The 17964-nt window shown below is 35.0% G+C and overlaps 1 protein-coding gene across 1 annotated transcript; it reads right to left on the minus strand.

The window, feature by feature from the left end:
- Positions 1-9906: 9906 nt before the first annotated feature.
- On the minus strand, positions 9907-13589 carry LOC122300212 (pectinesterase-like). Its single transcript, XM_043110713.1, has 2 exons — positions 12383-13589; positions 9907-10868 (listed from the first exon to the last, which is right to left on the minus strand). Exons 1-2 carry the CDS (start codon positions 13425-13427, stop codon positions 10171-10173), a joined length of 1743 nt encoding a protein of 580 aa, XP_042966647.1. The 5' UTR covers positions 13428-13589; the 3' UTR covers positions 9907-10170.
- Between the last annotated feature and the right edge of the window lie 4375 nt (positions 13590-17964).

A 17964-nucleotide genomic window follows, 5' to 3' on the forward strand; every position in this document is an offset into this window, starting at 1 on the left:
TTTTCGGCGAGGTTGAGGTATTGTGGTTTTTTTTTTTTTTTTAAACACTTGTTTTTTGGAAAGAATGTTTCATTATGTTCCATTCCACATTACCTGGTATCTTAAATTATTATTATTTTTTTAAAGATCACCGAAAATAGTGTGAGTAATTCAACAACTAGTGGGATTATACATTTGAATTAAGGTGTACCATTAGTGATAGTGACTCCTAAAATTCATAGAATATAAAGATCCTTATAAATAACGTAGAAGCAATATATTAATATTATCTCATTGTTTAGAGACTATAAGAGAATATTTTATAATATGACTTTGCTAAAGTTATAGAATTCACATAGAAGGAATATCAACATAGAATCTGAGATTCACTTCACTTATATTATCCAACTCGGGCTTGTTGATCGGTTTGACAAAGAAAAAGTAGAGTTGATAGATGTATAAATCCATCTCTTGGCACTAATCAAGTTACCTTTGAATAAGCATTGATCACACATTTGTTGGAGTTTTTCGTGAAATAGTCAAATAGCTGATTCTTATAGGAGAATTAGATGGTTAAGTTTTTTGTGCTTTTTAGGTGCAAGTATTATGAGCACATGATTGTTACTTGTACTGTTTTGGTATAAAAAACAAATGAATGCTGCTAGTACTGTTTACATGCAGCCTAAACGAACCATCTACTCAAAGATACCCAATATACCTAGTCGTTTTTATTAACAACCTATTGAATAAAGTGGGGTTCTTTGAAAGCTGTTGACGGTCTTAAAAAAATGTCTCTTTTGAGAGAAATGATGATCTAGTTGTCTTAAATTATTAATTGTCGCCTAATGAGAGGTTTTCCATATTACAAGGTGATAGATGTGGGTTTGTGAAAAGTAGCTAAGACTTTATGTCTTGTGAGACTGTGTATGAGAAAAATAGTTTCTAAGAGCTCTTGTTCAAAATCCATAGACAATTAATGAGATGGAAGATACTAAAAAATCTAGTTTTGCCTTGTATACAATTTGGTGTTTCCATTATTGTTTGCTTATGGGAGTTAGAGGCTGAGATCTTGTTATAGGGTAGGTATGACTTACTTGATTAAGTGAGTTTGTGATGCGATTGCCGTTAAAAGTAACGACTAGACTATTGTGATTGTCTTTATGGGCAAATGCCCTAATCGCTTTACCCTTAAAAGAAAAATAAATGATGGTTATCTCACATGTTTTTTTTTTATTGAGTACAAGAGATTCGCATGAAATCTTGAAGTCGCAAATTTAGTTTGCTGAATGACATTTGAGGTCACACTGAAGATTCTTAAAAGTCGCATGTAGAACTTGCTGACTAGAATCTAAGATTTAAAATTGTGAGTTTGACCTCAATGAGATTTGTGATGATTCTTTGTTGACTTCATGGTTATGCTAATGAATTTTATATATAAAAGTAGAGTCCCTTGGAAGGTGCACGTTTTGGAAAGTTACTATACATGAGAATGCGCACGGAGAGAAATGGTCCTAAAACTTCACTTGAGTGTTGTGATTTTATTTTAGTTGACCATGTGATTTCTCTCCATCATGGTTTTGCTCGTTATGCACATGACACTGATGTGTTTTATGATCATGTGATGTGGCTGGAAGCATTTTTTGGTAAGCACACACATTCACCATAAATTTAGTAGTTATGGTGAAAAAGGTATGTCGACAGACTTATATCGGCTTACTCACACGAGCGATCGTCTTTGGTACTACAAAGGGGTAGTAAGTAAAGATGAGACAATGTGTCATTTGAAATTTGTTCAGAGAAGGAGAAGTTGTAAGACGCATAAAATATGTCGCCTTAGTGGAAGCTAAGATAAGGTCTAAGGACCGTACATGGTTACCCATAATCTATGTAACCTGTGGTTTAACCAGATGCGAGATCTTCTTTGGCGCTTTGGATAGCGAGTAAATGGAGGGATTCTGGTTAGGCGCTGAGATAGCGACTATACTAAGATTTGTACGTTGTATTGAGATAAGATATACACTCTTTTGTTTTTTCTTTTTTTGGAAAGAGAATTCTATCATAACGTGTATTTCATACTACATGTGCTTTAGCGACCAATAGTAGAGGTGAGTGAATGGATCCCAGTTTCCTCACCGTGTGAGTCCTGAAGGTCATAACTAATAGAATCATTTTGCTGTATCCAGACTAATACCAATCCAACCCATTTCATGAATAAAATGTGACCAATTAACCAACCAACAAAACTACTTGTTACAAATAATATCTTGTTGTTGCATCGAAACATATAAATGTTGACTAATCTGACTAACATTGAACTTGGTAAAATGAAATGGTTGAATAATTGAAAAATTAGATTATTCAGGAATACGCATTGAATGCTAAGATTACGCATTGAGTTTCTGGTAGTAGATCCATAATAAAAAAAGTGTTTGTGATTATTCCAGAAGAAATAAAACAAAAGATACGGTAGAGCTAGTACAGTTATGAATATTTGAATAGGACAAACCGTCCCGTGGATATCTTTGCTTCGGAACAAAACAATTAGAATTAGGCTCGCGGTCAACTGGAATGTGTATTATCTATATGGAATGTATATTATCCATATAGGGGATCTTTCAATTGAGAAGATCCGTCGACTTGAGAGACGAAGAGAAAGATGTATTTATTTTATTTAGTTATTTAATTAAACCAATTATTCGTTATTGTAACAGATAGCAACAACCATTTCATCCGACATGTGTATTTTTTATTTTCCAGCAAAATAATAATAATAATAATTAAAAAATACTCATGGTAACCATTCGAGCAGATGAAATTAGTAATATTATTCGTGAACGTAACTTCATTTCTTACACTTTCATTCATTGATTCATTCATTTTGTTAAGATTAGATAGACATATTTCTATCTTACTCATTGCCGGCAAGTTCTGTTGCTGCTTAGGAGTTGCGATGTAACTATGAGTACATTATGTTTTATGGAAATTGAGTATTACTTTGAGTCATTTGGACTCGAGATGGATTTGGGATACTTAGTCTGATGTGACCAAATGAGTCAGGGCATAACGAGACACTATTAGGGATGTTAATATGTTGGTCTTTTTCTAGAGAGATTTGGTATAATGCTCCCATTTTTCTTTTACAATTGCGGTCGATGATTGCACGACTTATTTGCTAGTATGAACAAGATTGAAAATATATTAAGAAATGGAGACTTTGGGTTTTGTCCACTATGTGCGAGTGGGAGATGTAAGAAAGGAGCACCCATAGTGGGTACCTCTTCACCTTCTCTTGGGGGTTATGAAGTGACTTTTAAGCCTCTTCATAAGGCTTGATGGCTAGCCCTTAATGGCCAGACAAGGGAGTTACACTAGGGGCTATTTTCATAGCTCCTCTCTCCTTTGGATGATACACTTGAATCAACAAACCCTCTCTTCCTCTCTAAAAAGGTTATCTTTAGTACCGGTATCTAGGCTATGGAATATGTGAGTGTTGCTCTGGTATATTACCATGTAACATATTCTACCATCGAGGGGATGATTTCGAACGATCAACGACACTGAAGAATCCGTGGAACAATTGCACTCGATCCAAAATATTTCCGACTAAGTAATATTGCTTTTGTTATATACTTTGATTTAGTATTTCTAACATCTATAAATGCTTAAGGCTTTGTTAGATTGCAAGATGATCTCAATCTCATCTCATTTAATCTTATTTTAATATTCAAACATCACAAATACAAATACTTTTCGATTTTAAATTTTTAACTTTTTTTTATCTAATTATTACAACTTCTCAAACTTTCAAACAAAATACAAAAAATAATTCAGTAAATTTTTCAAATTTTAAAACAAAAATAATATTATAACAATATTTTAACTTTATAATATTTTTATTCAACTTTTTCTCTTTCATTTTTTCAAACCCTATAAAACATCGTCATTCAAATCATTTTATTATTATTAACAAGTTATTTTAGTATTATTTCTAAATTTTTTTATCTCATCTCAACTCAACATTCAAACAAGACCTAATTCATTATTTTAAAAAAATGTCAAAAGAAGTTATGAATTTTCTAAAACCCATTCTGTCTCATATTTTCTTATGTGATTTGCCTAAAGAATAATACTAGTATGCCCCCTCATTTTGCCCTCTCATTTTGACTCATGTATTTAATTTTTTTATTTACTTAATCGTTAATAAAGTGACTATTAGTGTATTGATATATTTTTTTATTTTTTAAAAATAATTAAACATGTTCTAAAAATGTTTGAAATAAAATGCCAAAAGAAAAAAAAAAGAAAACAAAACAAAAGTGCAATTTTGGTGCAAATCTAAATTGATACGAGATATCATTTAATTTCTCCAAAATCATTCAGAATGCCATTAGTTATTTTTTTTCAAATGATATATTTATGCTCATTTTTATTTTATTAGTAAATATTTGGTTTCTAGTTTGGGAGTGATTCTGATTTTGATTTTGACCAAATTTTTGGTACAATTCTTGATTATTTATATATTAACTTTTAATACAATAAAAATGAAAAAATCTTCATAATTTCAAATTTTATAACTATTTAAGTCTGGCTTGAGGGCTTTTTAAATTAATTTCGAATTTTATTATTAATAAATATTATTAAGAGCTTTCTTTATATTTTAGATAATTCTCTTTTGTTCTTTCATATGAATTATCTAGGGGTGAAAACCGACATATCGGTTTCGGTTTTGGACAAAAATCGAGACCGAACCGATCTCATGAAACTGATGAAAATCTCGACCGAAACCGGCCGGAGAAGGGGGAGGAAACCGTCGTCCTCGGTCTCGGCGTAACTCCGGTCGGTTCGTCGGCGTCGTCGGTGGCTGTGTGCGCCGTGAGAGAGAGCGAGAGACCACGGTGACTGCGTGGCTGGCGAGAGAGAGAGATACGAAGAAGAAGACGAAAGGAGAGAGAAAGAGAGAGAGAGAGAGGAGTGGCGACTGGTGAGAGAGAGAGATACGAAGAAGAAGAAGAAGACGACGAAGGGAAGAGGAACGGCGCTGTGTTAACCCTAGGGTTAAACGGCGCCGTTCCTTTTATTATTTTTTTCAACTACTGAGTCCTAAAACGACGCCATTTCACTTAAGTTTAAGTTAAACGGCGCCGTTTCATAGGTGATTTTTTAATGCATAGGATTTAAACGGCGCCGTTCCACTTAAATGAGTGAAACGGCGCCGTTTAGATAAGTAATATTTTCAAAAAAAATATAAATAATATAGTCGGCCGGTTCAGCGGTTTTTCCCTGGGCGAACCGCGAACCGAACCGGCCGACGTCGGTTTGGCTTAAATCCTACCGCAACCCGACCGGTTCTCTGACGGTTTCGGCCGGTTCCGTGCAGCGGCGGCCGGTCTAATCGGTTCCGGCCGGTTTGTCGGTTTTTCTGTACAGCCCTAGAATTATCTGTTAAAACTACCCTACAGAATAATTGAAATTCTATTCGGTGGCAAATTTGCATTACGGGCACACCAAATGAAGAAATTAAATGGGCATAATAGCACTATCCCTAATTCTAGTGGTAGTGCCTAGTTCTCACGTAGACTCTCTATTATATAATGACCATATTATTAATTATATTATCTCTTGCCTCAGATCATACGAATCCGTGGGGGTCCTTATCATGCATACTTCATTGTGCTTTCGTACATATGTCCAATTCATGGTTAATATATATTTACCGAAGGGACTTGTCAAAAAGTCATAACTGGAACATACTGGAATAATTATAAATTGCAACAACTCTTTCTGGAATTACTTTCATCACTCTCTCGTATTAATAATTAAATTCCGATTGTTGCAACTTGCAAATATAATAATTACTCCTTTATTGTTTTGATATTAAGGGATTTAGAAAGGGGATCGTACTCAAGCCTCTTTTATAAAAGCGAGGTCTTATACTATCTGAGTCACGTGTTCTAACTAAATTTGTGATTGTTATCGATTCAATCACGTTCTTAAATCATATATACCCTACATTTTGACTTCTTGGCAAGCGTTTTATTGAAAAAATGTATTTAGCCCTGACTTAAAGATTGAAGTGGCATGTCAGAAGAAAGTATTCCTCTTCTCCTTATCACTTTTTATACCGCACACTGACATGTGGTATCGGGAATGGTAAAAGAAGTTTGGTCAGCCTTTTAGGCCAGGATCTAGAAAACTATTATTATTAAACTTCATGCTTGGGATTGGGTCCAAAAGAAAAAAAAGAAAGATAATATTGAGATCAGTACTGTTATTCAAACCCATTTCGGCCCAATGTCAAATCTTTCAATTGGATTGTAATTATGATTTTAGAAGATTACATGATAATCCTGACCCTGAGTTTGGTTCGATCCATCAGTTGCAATTCTCGACACGATGTATAGAATACAGGGTGGGGCTACTATGCGTGGCGTCCAGTTAAAATTTCTTTTTTTATTATTTTTTTTCTTTTCATATTTTTTAAATATATTTTTAAAAAATAAAAAAATACATCAATATATTTAAAATTACTTTCTTAATCATTAACTAAAAAAAAAAATTATCTAAACGCGGTACACTGAGCCGTATATTTGAATGGACAAAGTAGCTTTTCCTATAGAATATAAATATCCTGTGTGAATTTGCGACAGATTGCAATTATATGGTGCCTAGTACGTAGCAGTGTTTTCTATCGTTGTTAGCATGAATTGTACATGATGAGAAATGATATTTTCTATTTAGAATGTGTAAATATTGTACACTTCATTTAAAAAGAATAGGTAAATATGATATAGCCATATAAAAAATTAATTTTTTTTAATGGTATGATAGACCTAATTTTTTTTTAAAGGAAGTGTACAGAATTTGAACACCATAGAATTCTATATAATATATATAGCCATATATATATATATATATATATATATACTAGGACTGAAGCAACGTGCAAAATGCACGTTTGCCTAATTCAGTAAAAAAAATATTTTTAAAAGAATAATATATTTGTAGGTGATCATATTTTTAAAAGAATGGATATTTTAGCACCCATTGTTTAAACTGGGTGCTAAAATATAGTGGTCGCTCTTGCAACATATAAATAGTACATAGTCTATATTTATATATGTGTGCACACATATATAAATAGTACATAGTCTAAAGTAACTTGTTTGGTTATGTATTTATAAACTATAAATTTCTTGACCACGATTAACAATTATTAGTAAAAAAAATTTCGAGCAAATAGAAAAGAAAAGGAAAAAATAAAGATAGAAGTAAAAGAACATTTTGATTTCTCTTTATTTTCCTGAGTCCATTCCCTCTATCTTTCTCTCTCTCCCACTTCAGTCTTCTTCCTCGACCCGTTCCTCTCTCTCTCTGCCACTTCACTCTCTCTTCCTCATCGTCAACCTCCCTCTCAAGCACAGATTTCTGAAAGTTTCCACAGAAGATCTCGTCATCCTTATGCTTGTGTTATGAAGAAAATGATAAGAATTCCTATCACTTATGGTTGTAAAAATGTTTTCCATTGAATGGTGGAGAAATGTACTTAAATTAGGGGTGGCAATATGTTATACGACCCGTTAACCCAACACGAACACAATACGATAATAGCGGGTTAGGGTTTAGTCTTAATGGGTTTGGGTCAAAACAGGTTGACCGGTTAAGACACGATTGCTTAACGGGTTGATAACGGGTTAATCCGTTATGACATGTTAAGAAAGTTAAAATTATAATTATACCCTTATACCTAAAAGTAAAATTATTAGAGTTTTAATTTCGATATTTTTATTATTTGGATTATAATTTTGGACTTGTAGTTAGCTTTATAGTTTTTATAAATATTGTGATTTTTAAATTTATATAAAATTATACTAAATTTAATCAGGTCAAACTGATTAATTTTGAACTTAATCAACCCATTTACATAAATAGTTTGAAACGAGTCGTATTTTATCGTGTTAATCTATTTCATAATATTTACTAATGGGTCAAAACGGGTTGACACGACACGACCCGTTATGTTAACGGATTGTGTTAGGATTTGAAATTTTGACACGATAAGCTTAACGGGTCGGGTTAGGGTTGAACTATATAGTATAATATACATGCTTTGACACGACACGAACACGACCCGTTAACACGATTTGACACCCCTAACTTAAATCTTTTTCTTTTGAATTTTTTTCCCGTCAAAGCTCCAGTTGATCTTAGATCTTATCAATAAATAATTATGTTTTGGACGAAATGAATGGTTGGGGTTTGAGAATCTTACATTTTGGTACCTTCTTTCAAAGTATATTAACGAGAGCACTAATTTTACATGCCACATCAAAACTTGCAGGAGATCATGGACCCTACAGCATTCACATGAACCCCTTGGCATATTCACAAGTTTGTAGAAATATGAGAAAAAACTTTAATTTTCCGCCAAAAATATCTCACATTTGATTGCCATGAGTAATTTATTATCCTTCAACAAATTTATATGAATGCTAAAATAAATTGTATTTGGAAGATTAAGTGCTCTCACATTTAACAGAGAAACTTACATATGAGATCTCAAGAGACAGATATCAAATTTGTGCTGACGGGGAGAATGAGAGAGAGATGGTGTCAGGGTTGGTTTGTTCTAATGCGAGAGAGAGATATGGCAATGGAGGGCACACATCTAGCTCTAATCTAGAGAGAGAAAGTGAAGAGAGATTATAAATCCTAGTTTCAGAAAGGGCGAGAGAGTGAAGAGAAAGAGAGAGAGAGAGAGCGCATCATGGGGAGAGGAGGATTGCATTTCTGAAAGAGGTGTAGTAGTTAGTTTTTGTGTTTTGCATCTATTGTAAATTTGCTATACCTGCAAAGTGTCACCCTCCCGTTAGCGGGTGTAAATCTTCTAATTTTACAACATCCGGTGCGGCTCCCTAAAAACAACTCAGTGAAAACTGATAGACTGCGACCGACTTTATAGGATAAACAAAAGACTCTTTCACGGACAGCCTGCACAAAAGTTGAAGAAAAAGATAAACACGGAAATGGAATTAGAAGGTACTATTCATTACTGTAGCTGTGCCATAAATACTTATTATTATAGATGGATATCAATTCATCATCGAATATGTACGAATGTAGGCATGGCCATATATATATATATATCACCAACATTTATATGTACATGCATCATGTCATGCAAAAGCAAGAAAATCTGAAACAAAAAAATTATAACTTCTTTTGAGGAGCGAGCTGGTTATAAATATTTAGTTTCGAATTCATAAGAGGCGTAAATTAATGATCTTAAACCAGCTTTACTATTTTCTACAACTTTTTAGAATAATCATCACTAACAGTACGACCCAACCTTTCCTAGTTCTTGTCCTCAAAGAAACAGCTCCTATATCTCTATATATATGATGTATGTATCACTTACAAAACGGTGCTCTTGATCATATTTGAACATAATCTTATAAACATCAGAAATAATTAACTATGCGGTAAAATGTACAAAGAAGCTGTAATCTCATTAATGTTCAAAGAATCCTCAAGATCGAGTCGCTACATACGTTCTAATTATAAGAGGGGTATAAAGGACATTAATGGAGAGATCATTCTAAAAATCAGCTTCCTTGCTCATGCGGTTTTCCTCGTTTTGTCTTCAAAATTGTTCTCCTAATTTGGTAATCATTATCTCATCAAGACCGAAGTTTTAAATTAAGTGTTAATTCAACTCGATCGAGACCTTAATTATAAGTTTTCCGTCAACTTTAGACGGAAAAATGTTTAAAGCAGTATGTGTGTGTGTGTGCGCGCGTATATATATGCTTTATTAATTATACATGATCAACTTCAATACCCATTTGGGTTTAATGCTATCACTTTTTTTCTGGAAGGAGAAAACTAGGAAAAAAACAAAGGAAACTAACATATATAGTTACACGTACATCGTTATAACTTTTCTTGATTTTGCAATCCATATATATATATATATGTATGTATATATATGTACATGATACATAATGCACAACATCCATGCAGTATATACAGGAAAGTACTAATTCATGTGTCTTGGCCATGCATGAACCAACATATCTAGCTAGCTAGGAACGGACCTAAGTGTTTTCAGCTAAATGAGAGGTTCATTCGGATTTTGTGTATGGACGGCTAGGCCTTAATTAAGCACCCTTGATAATTAAGGACATATATGGTTCATCCAAGAAGTCCTGAATCAAAAGATACCCCAGTGGAGGGCAGCCAGAGATGTCCAGCAATAAAACCAGCCACTGTGAAACTTTGAGCATCAGCCGACGTGAGGGAAGCATGATAACCTGGCCACTTTACCCTACCGGAAATGGAGGCACCAGGCCCTTTGTTCATGTATTCTCCATAATAGAGTTTTCCAAAGGTAGAAGATCCGGGCCACGGTGCCCATCCTGCTGGGTGGATTAAGTCATCCAGATACGACTGCATGATTACCGTCCTAGAATGCTGAAACCATGGTCTTCCAAGATACGTAGCAACCTTAGATTGCACAGGTTGTAGGTCGGATGCAGCTGCTATCTTACAATTGTGAATAGAAATGCCGGTATTTTCATCTGGGCTGTTCCGACCTTGAGCTGTAATGAAGTTAGACTGCCCAGACAAAGGTTTCCTCACGTATATGTTGCAGTTTTGAAAAACTACTGCAGAGTTCCCGAATATGAAATCTATCGTTCCGTAAATATCGGTTTCTCTGTAGAACTGTCGTTTAGAATAGGTGTAGAGTGTGTCTTGGTAGCCGAGGATGGAGCATCGGAAGATTACGGACTTGTCGGATCCAACACGTAGGGCAACGGCTTGGTAATTGGCTGGCCCCGCACTGTTCACAAAAGTAATGTCTCTGGCAATGAACCCATCGCCCATGGCGGCTGAAAATAACAAATAGGCATGAATGTATTAATGTAATATCGATATATATCAGATATTTGAAAGAAGCTCCACCTTTTGAGTTATGATTTGGAAACAGTACAAATAAAGGACTCACATGCATTACTTTGAGTCGATCGATGGTATCTTCTCTTGGCGAATATGGCCATTATTTATGTATGTATGTATGTGATCAATTTCTCGCACTGTTGCTTTCATACGTACTCTCAACTGCTATCTAAATGAGAGGCGGTAGGGAACATTTTATGAGCTGGTTATGATTTTATTTAGCGAAGGGGGCGGCTGCGTACAAATTAGAGATTCCTGTGGCCACCCATGAACATAACTACATTACCCAAAATATTAATATATTAATATGAATATGATATATCTACGTCGAAAATTTTAAAATAATAATAATATTAAAAAAATAATATTTTAATAATATTTTATTAACTTTCATCTTAAACTATTAATTTATCCCATCTTACTATCCAAACCACACCTTTAACCTAAGCTGTAAGCATCGTTGCATACCCTTGTTCACAATATTAATATGTATTTTCAGTACTGCTCTTGAAGTACATTGGAAGAGGTCGATGCATGACACATTATAAGTAAAAGAAGAGTATAAGAAACTGAAAAATAACAGTAGTAATGATAGAGAAAGAACATTTTTTTTTTTTATAATTTGTTTACAACTTTATTTTAAATGAAGGGAGATTTTTAGAAAAATTTATATACTCATGATCAGCTTACAACCTTACTTTAAAAAAATCTCTATATAAAGCAAAGTTGTAAAAAACCTATAAAAATGATTGCATTTATATCATTTAGTTTTCATCCTATTATCTTTTTTACATTCACGTTAAACTCTTATTCGAGACCAAATCGATATTGCACAGCCGTCTAATTACTTAAAAATTGAATGGTAAGATATATTCTAGTGGTGAAGGAAATAAGAACAGTTTCATGAGCAATTTTAATTTTTCAAGTGCCTAATGATCACACATGTATAAGCTATTTTTCATATATAATTTGATGCATGATAGAATTTATAAATGAGAGGTGTAGAAGTGAATTCCCATCTTTTACTTTATTTTCTTGCACCGTGGTGAGTTGTGATATTAATTAGTGAATCGAATAGATTATAAAAAGGTTGTAAATATGTTCATAAAATGGTGATAGCTAGCTTCAGATCGATGGTGATTGCTTAAGACTTTTATTCTCGTGATCATCTGTCGGTCCACACACATTGAAGTCTTAATGTTATACGTTTACACTAATGTAAGTAAAATATACTATTATGACCTATAATGGGTCTAAAACAACACGGTCCTCTAGCTATCTAGGAAACCTGTTTAAGAAGTAAAAGATTTTAATGTTATAGAAGTTTTCTTCTCTATACCTACAAAAGATCTTGTGTTATTCATAGGCTTCATGCATTCATCTACTGCTACTTTGAATAAGAGCATAACGAAAAAAAAAAAGCACAGTGGTGGAAGTGAATCCCTACCAAAAGTAGCAGACCGGAAAGTTGTCCAGCCACCGCCGTTGCTCCGATCACCAACAATGACTGTTTGTCCCTTTCCATCCCCAACCAACATTAGGTTATTTTGGTCAGTGGGAATGTTAAGGTTTTCGTGATATGTCCCAGCTTTAACGTGAACTACAGTCCTACCACCACCACCAGCCAAGGAGGCCGCCAGCGCAAGTGCCTCCCCTATCGTCTCGTGAGTCCCGCTTCCGTCCTTAGCCACCACGGCACTTGCCTCTATCTCTCCTATAGAGGCTCGTAAAAGTCTCCGTTCTGCCGCCGACACCCACGACGGAAAACCATCCGACATCAACCTTCGACGGCCTCCAGTAATACTAATGCTCGACTTTTTAGCCTCATGATAATTTTGGTTGCTAGACATGTAAAGGTTCAGGGAATTGCTGATGAAGTAGCTCAGATCTCGAACCGTGGCATCCATTACACCTTTTTCTATCTTAAATCTGTAATTCTCAAGGCTTTTGAGACAGGTCACCTGATTTGTAAGAGCAGCACTGAGCCATGTTTGGACGTCGTGCGAACTGCTTGGGCTGGGCGTTCTGATTTGGCGGTTGACAACATTCGTGAGCTGGACCAGGCTGTCATCGAGCAGCTCGAGGCAGTCGTTCATGCCACCATTTAAGAGGATAGGGGAAATTTCAAAAGAATGACTGAGGTTGTACGCAAGGGCTCTAGCCGAGTTAGCTTTGCCGATGCTAAACTGGACCGAGTGGTTGAAGAGCTCTCCAAGTGTTTTAGGGGGAGCACCAATTAGCTTTGATGAAAGCATGGATTCGCAAGCTGCTCTGTAGGGGGTGCGTCTGCAACCTGAAAAGATATCTACTCTTGGTGATGCTCCAGGGATTTTGGAGAAATGGGTTTGCAGGGAAGGTGGTACCGTTGGTAGAGATTCTACAGAACCAAGAAGGAAGAAAAATTCAGTGAATATTAAGAACACAGCTAGTGGAATTATTACTAATATATTCCCTCGCTGTGCATGGGAGACTGTCATTCTGTACGTGATCATGATCGATCGTGTGCGTGCGAGTGTGTGAGAGATCAGAGAGATAGGAAGGGAGGGGAGTGGTAAGGCTAAAAATACATCAGCTTGCTACTATATATAAGGAAGGAAATAAATTTATATGTACGTCTGTTTATTGTTACACTAAACACATTCAGAATATGAAAATCTGTCACACTAAACACAGAGCAATGTTATATATTAGAGTTTACAAGCCTTGTGCGTTCCTTTCAAAAAAAGGAAATGATTAATTTACCCATAAAAAAATTATACAAAAACAATCCAATAAATTAACGTGGTTTGATTTGATTTGTTAAATTGTAAAATAATTTTTTTGTTTTAAAATAAATCTAATAAATCAGATAAAATTACGCCAATTTATAAGATTATTTTATGAATACAACGTTACTCTTTATAGTGGGGTCACACGAGAAGTTATATGCTACACACTAAAATGACATATAAGGTCGAGCATGCATGCTACTTAATTGCCGGAATTGACAACTCTATCTTTATTAATTGAATGACTACTTTTACCAAATCTCCAAATTTCGAAAATGCAGAAATTTGAGAAGAAAGAAGTTTTAATTAATCAATTCGGTAAAGGGTCGTCATTTGGAGCACCCGGCCTATGCTTAATTTTTCTGAAGTTGGAGAATCTAGCTAGCTAGCGAGCTACTTAATTTTACCCATATTAATTACCAAATGAAATAACATCCAACTCAAAAGTCATAGTGATAAATAAGAAAAAGAGGGTGGATGAAAAAGCCAAACAAGTAGTCTATGACTCTATATCACAAGTGGATCAACAAAACATTCACGGGCCTTGAGATTTTGAATGCTATTATATATTGCCGTGGAGCGATTAGCGCCACGCACCCGCCAACCTCTTTGTTGTTTACTAAATTCGAGTAATTTCATTTTTTAATTAGATGAAAAAAGCTATTTTCTTTTTTCTTTTTTAAATATTTTTAGATATATATATTTTTATTTTCTTTAACCAAAAGTACATACCATTTTAATTATGAATAATGATATACACCACATTCTTATCTCACTTTCATCTTACTATATTATAAAATGTGACATTATCATTATTGGATAATAAAAAATCATCCAATAAAAAATAGTCTAATGATGATAAATGTGACCATTTTTGTTTTTGAAAATAAGTAATATTATTACTCAAAAAAGACTTACACCATATATATCATTTAAGACAATGGAATGTATTAGGAAAGAATTTCTTCCAAATGATACAAGTCTTCATTCAAACTAAGTGCATCTCTAGCTAAACCATGAGCAGCCTTTTTACCCTCTCTCTCTTGATGTGGCAAGTAGACCATTGGGCAAAGGAGTTGAGCATATCTTTCACATCTTGAATCAATAGACCACCTTGGCTCCAATCTGTAGCATGCTTATACTAAGGTTGTTCACCACCTGAAGAGCATCGTACCTTCCATAATGAACTGGTTTAATCCCACCTCATGGCTACACAAAACTGCTAACATGAGAGCATATGCTTTAGTTGTAAAGGGGTTTATAGCTAATTCACGTGAAGCTCGAAGAGAACCAATAACATTGCCATTAGCATCCCTGATGATAACGCCTATTCAAATTCTTCCAGTAGTAGTACTACTTGTAGCAGTATCCCAACTCACTTTGTAAAAACCCATCGGAGGTTTATGCCATACGCACAAACTACTAATTTGCTCAGTTGATGCTCTAACTGTTTGCTTCTCTTGCACTTCTTTGAACAGCTGTGTCTCCTCTTGCACTTTGCTAATTAACAAGTTTGGATGAGAGAAAGCTTGACCGTGAATCACATTATTCCTTCTCAACCAAATTAATCTGGTTATCATTGTAGCTTCATCAAGCTCATCCAAACTCAAGTTTTTCAATAAGAGCCTCCATAACTCAAACAAAGAATCACTTGAACATTTCATTTTTCGAACCTTTCACCACAGCCTTGGCTCCAAACATCTTGAACTGTTGCACAAGACCATAAAACATGCTTAGCAGTTTCTGGAAAAGTTTATAGATAGGATAATGAGCCTCTTTAATTACCTTCCTCCTCCACAGATTTTCAAAAGTGGGTACAGCATTACTACAGGCCCTCCAAATAAACATCTTCACTTTGTTAGCTACTTTTAGTCTCCAAATAGACTTACAAACATCACTGTGCAAATTCCTACTTGAAGACTCTCTAGAAAGTTTAGTTTCCAGATCTTTATGGAGGAAATATACACTTTTAACAGTAAACACTCCATTTGTTGTGTCTATACAAACTTGTCCTCTCTTCCACCAAGACTAATAGAAATAGTTTTCTTGATTTGAGCCTCTGAGGGGGGAAATAGTTGAGAGGGCATCATCCCTTCAAGTTTTTGTATTAGCATCTATAATATCTACCACTAACTTAAACTCATCAGTAGGCATTCTTTGAGATAGGAGCAAAAGAGAGTGAGGCTATGGAAACCATCTATCTTCCCATATCCTAACTTGCTACCCATTGCCAATTCTCCATACTAAGCCATTCTTTTAAAGATGATGTCTTGCAATCAAGCTTCTCCATGCAAAGGAAGGCCTAGGTCCCAACTTAGCCTTAAGGAAATCTACCTTTGGGAAATACTTCTACTTTAAAACCTAAGCAAAAAGAGAATCAAGATTTTTAAGAATGAACTAGCTTTGTTTTGATAACATAGCTACGTTGAAACTTCTGAAATCTCTAAGCCCCAAACTCCCTATATTCTTTGGTTGTCCGATATAATTTCATTTGACTCATTGAATCTTTGAGTGATCTTCATTATAGCCCCACCAGAACTTTTTTTAAGAGTTTCTTCAGCCTTTGAGTAATGGAATGAGGAGTAGGAAAATCCCCATAGTATATGATGCTAAGGCTTGGAGAACAGCTTTCAAAAGAATCCATTTTCCTGCTGCTGATAAGAATTTGTTCTTCCAATTGGAAATTCTAGCCCATATTCTATCAACAAGAGAATGAAATGCAGCCACTTTTGATCTTCCCAACACTACTGGAAGTCCCAAATAATTGTCAAAAGAACCTTTGCGTTAACCCAAGCAATAGTAAGAAGAGTATCTTGCACATCAGCAAATGTACTTTTGCTAAAAAAATGGAGGTATTCTCTTTATTCAACATTTGTTCAAATGCTTTGTCATAGTTATCAACAATATGGATAATTCGACTCCACTCCAAAGAATTTGCTTTGCAGAATAAAAGACTGTCATCTATAAAGAATAAATGATTAATCTGATCGATTTACTTCAATTAAATTAGAATAATGATTCCGTTTAATTGGAGGATTTAGCATTTAAGGTCAAGCAAAATAGTCACTAATGATTAAGCATGAAAGATTGATGGTGAAAACATTCACAAACTCATTTGAATATCACAGAGATTTTTTCAAGCATTTACTGTATTAAAAAATCACAATGAATCAAGATAAATATATAAATAATCAAAATATCCAATAATAAAATCATTCAATCGATCAAACTCACAATATAAATTCTAATGTTGATCTGAAAATAATGTTTAAATCATTAAACTTCACCTCTAATCTTAGTACAAAAATTTAGCCAACCATGTTCATCACAAGAACCATGTAAATCAAATAAACATTCTCCATGATAAAATTAAAATAAAACATAAAACTCAACACACAAAAAAAAAAAAAAAACCGCAAGAGAGCAAAAGTGGAGAAAAGATAGAGCCAAAAATTCCCTTCACGTCTTGCTACGTCTACGTCTCTCCAACTTGCACACCGAGTCCCAAGCTAAAAGTCTTCCCACCAGTTGAAATGAAAAACTCTCTTCTATTCGAAAAACCACTACTCCAACGTGAGTCCCTTTCGTCTGGTTTTTAGCTTCGTGGTCAAAGCCCCAACTCAGCCCATGCTTTCGTTCGTCCACAACCCAAAATTCTCCACGAAAAATAAAGCTCTCGCCTCTCCTCTTTCACCTATTCGTCTCCTAAAAACGAAAGAAAAGCTCCACTTAGCAGTTCAGTCTCTCAAAACTCAAGCCCCTCTCCGTTTTTGGTTCTTGCTGTTTTCTATCCAAGAAAACCTTCTGCGTGACGCTCCCCTTCCGTTCAACTTCTCTCTCTGCTTTCACCCTCCAAAACTTGGTCTGTGCGTTTCCTTCAAGCACCATTTCTCTCCGTTCAGTCCCCAGTGTAGCGTTCTCCGTAAGGTCACTTGTGTTCCCACTCACTTGTGCCCTGTTTTTTCTCTCACCCAGAAAATAAAACCAACAGCCTCTCTCTCTCTCTCTCTCTCTCTCTCTCTCTCTCTCTCTCTCGTCCCCATTTCTGCTACAGCTTGCCCAGTCTGTAGCTTTCCACAAGAAAAACTCTCGCCTCTCCTCTTTCACCTATTCGTCTCCCAAAACCAAAGCCTTACCAGCCTCCTTATAATGTATATTTTGCTCAAAAAACCATAACTGAGCTTCCTCTATGAGCCCTCTCCTCTCCAGCATCAAAACGAAGAAAAATAAATTCCCCCTGTGAACCACCCTCTAGTTGCAG

Source organism: Carya illinoinensis, chromosome 2 (assembly GCF_018687715.1).
Source record: "Carya illinoinensis cultivar Pawnee chromosome 2, C.illinoinensisPawnee_v1, whole genome shotgun sequence".
Classification (NCBI taxonomy): Eukaryota; Viridiplantae; Streptophyta; class Magnoliopsida; order Fagales; family Juglandaceae; genus Carya; species Carya illinoinensis.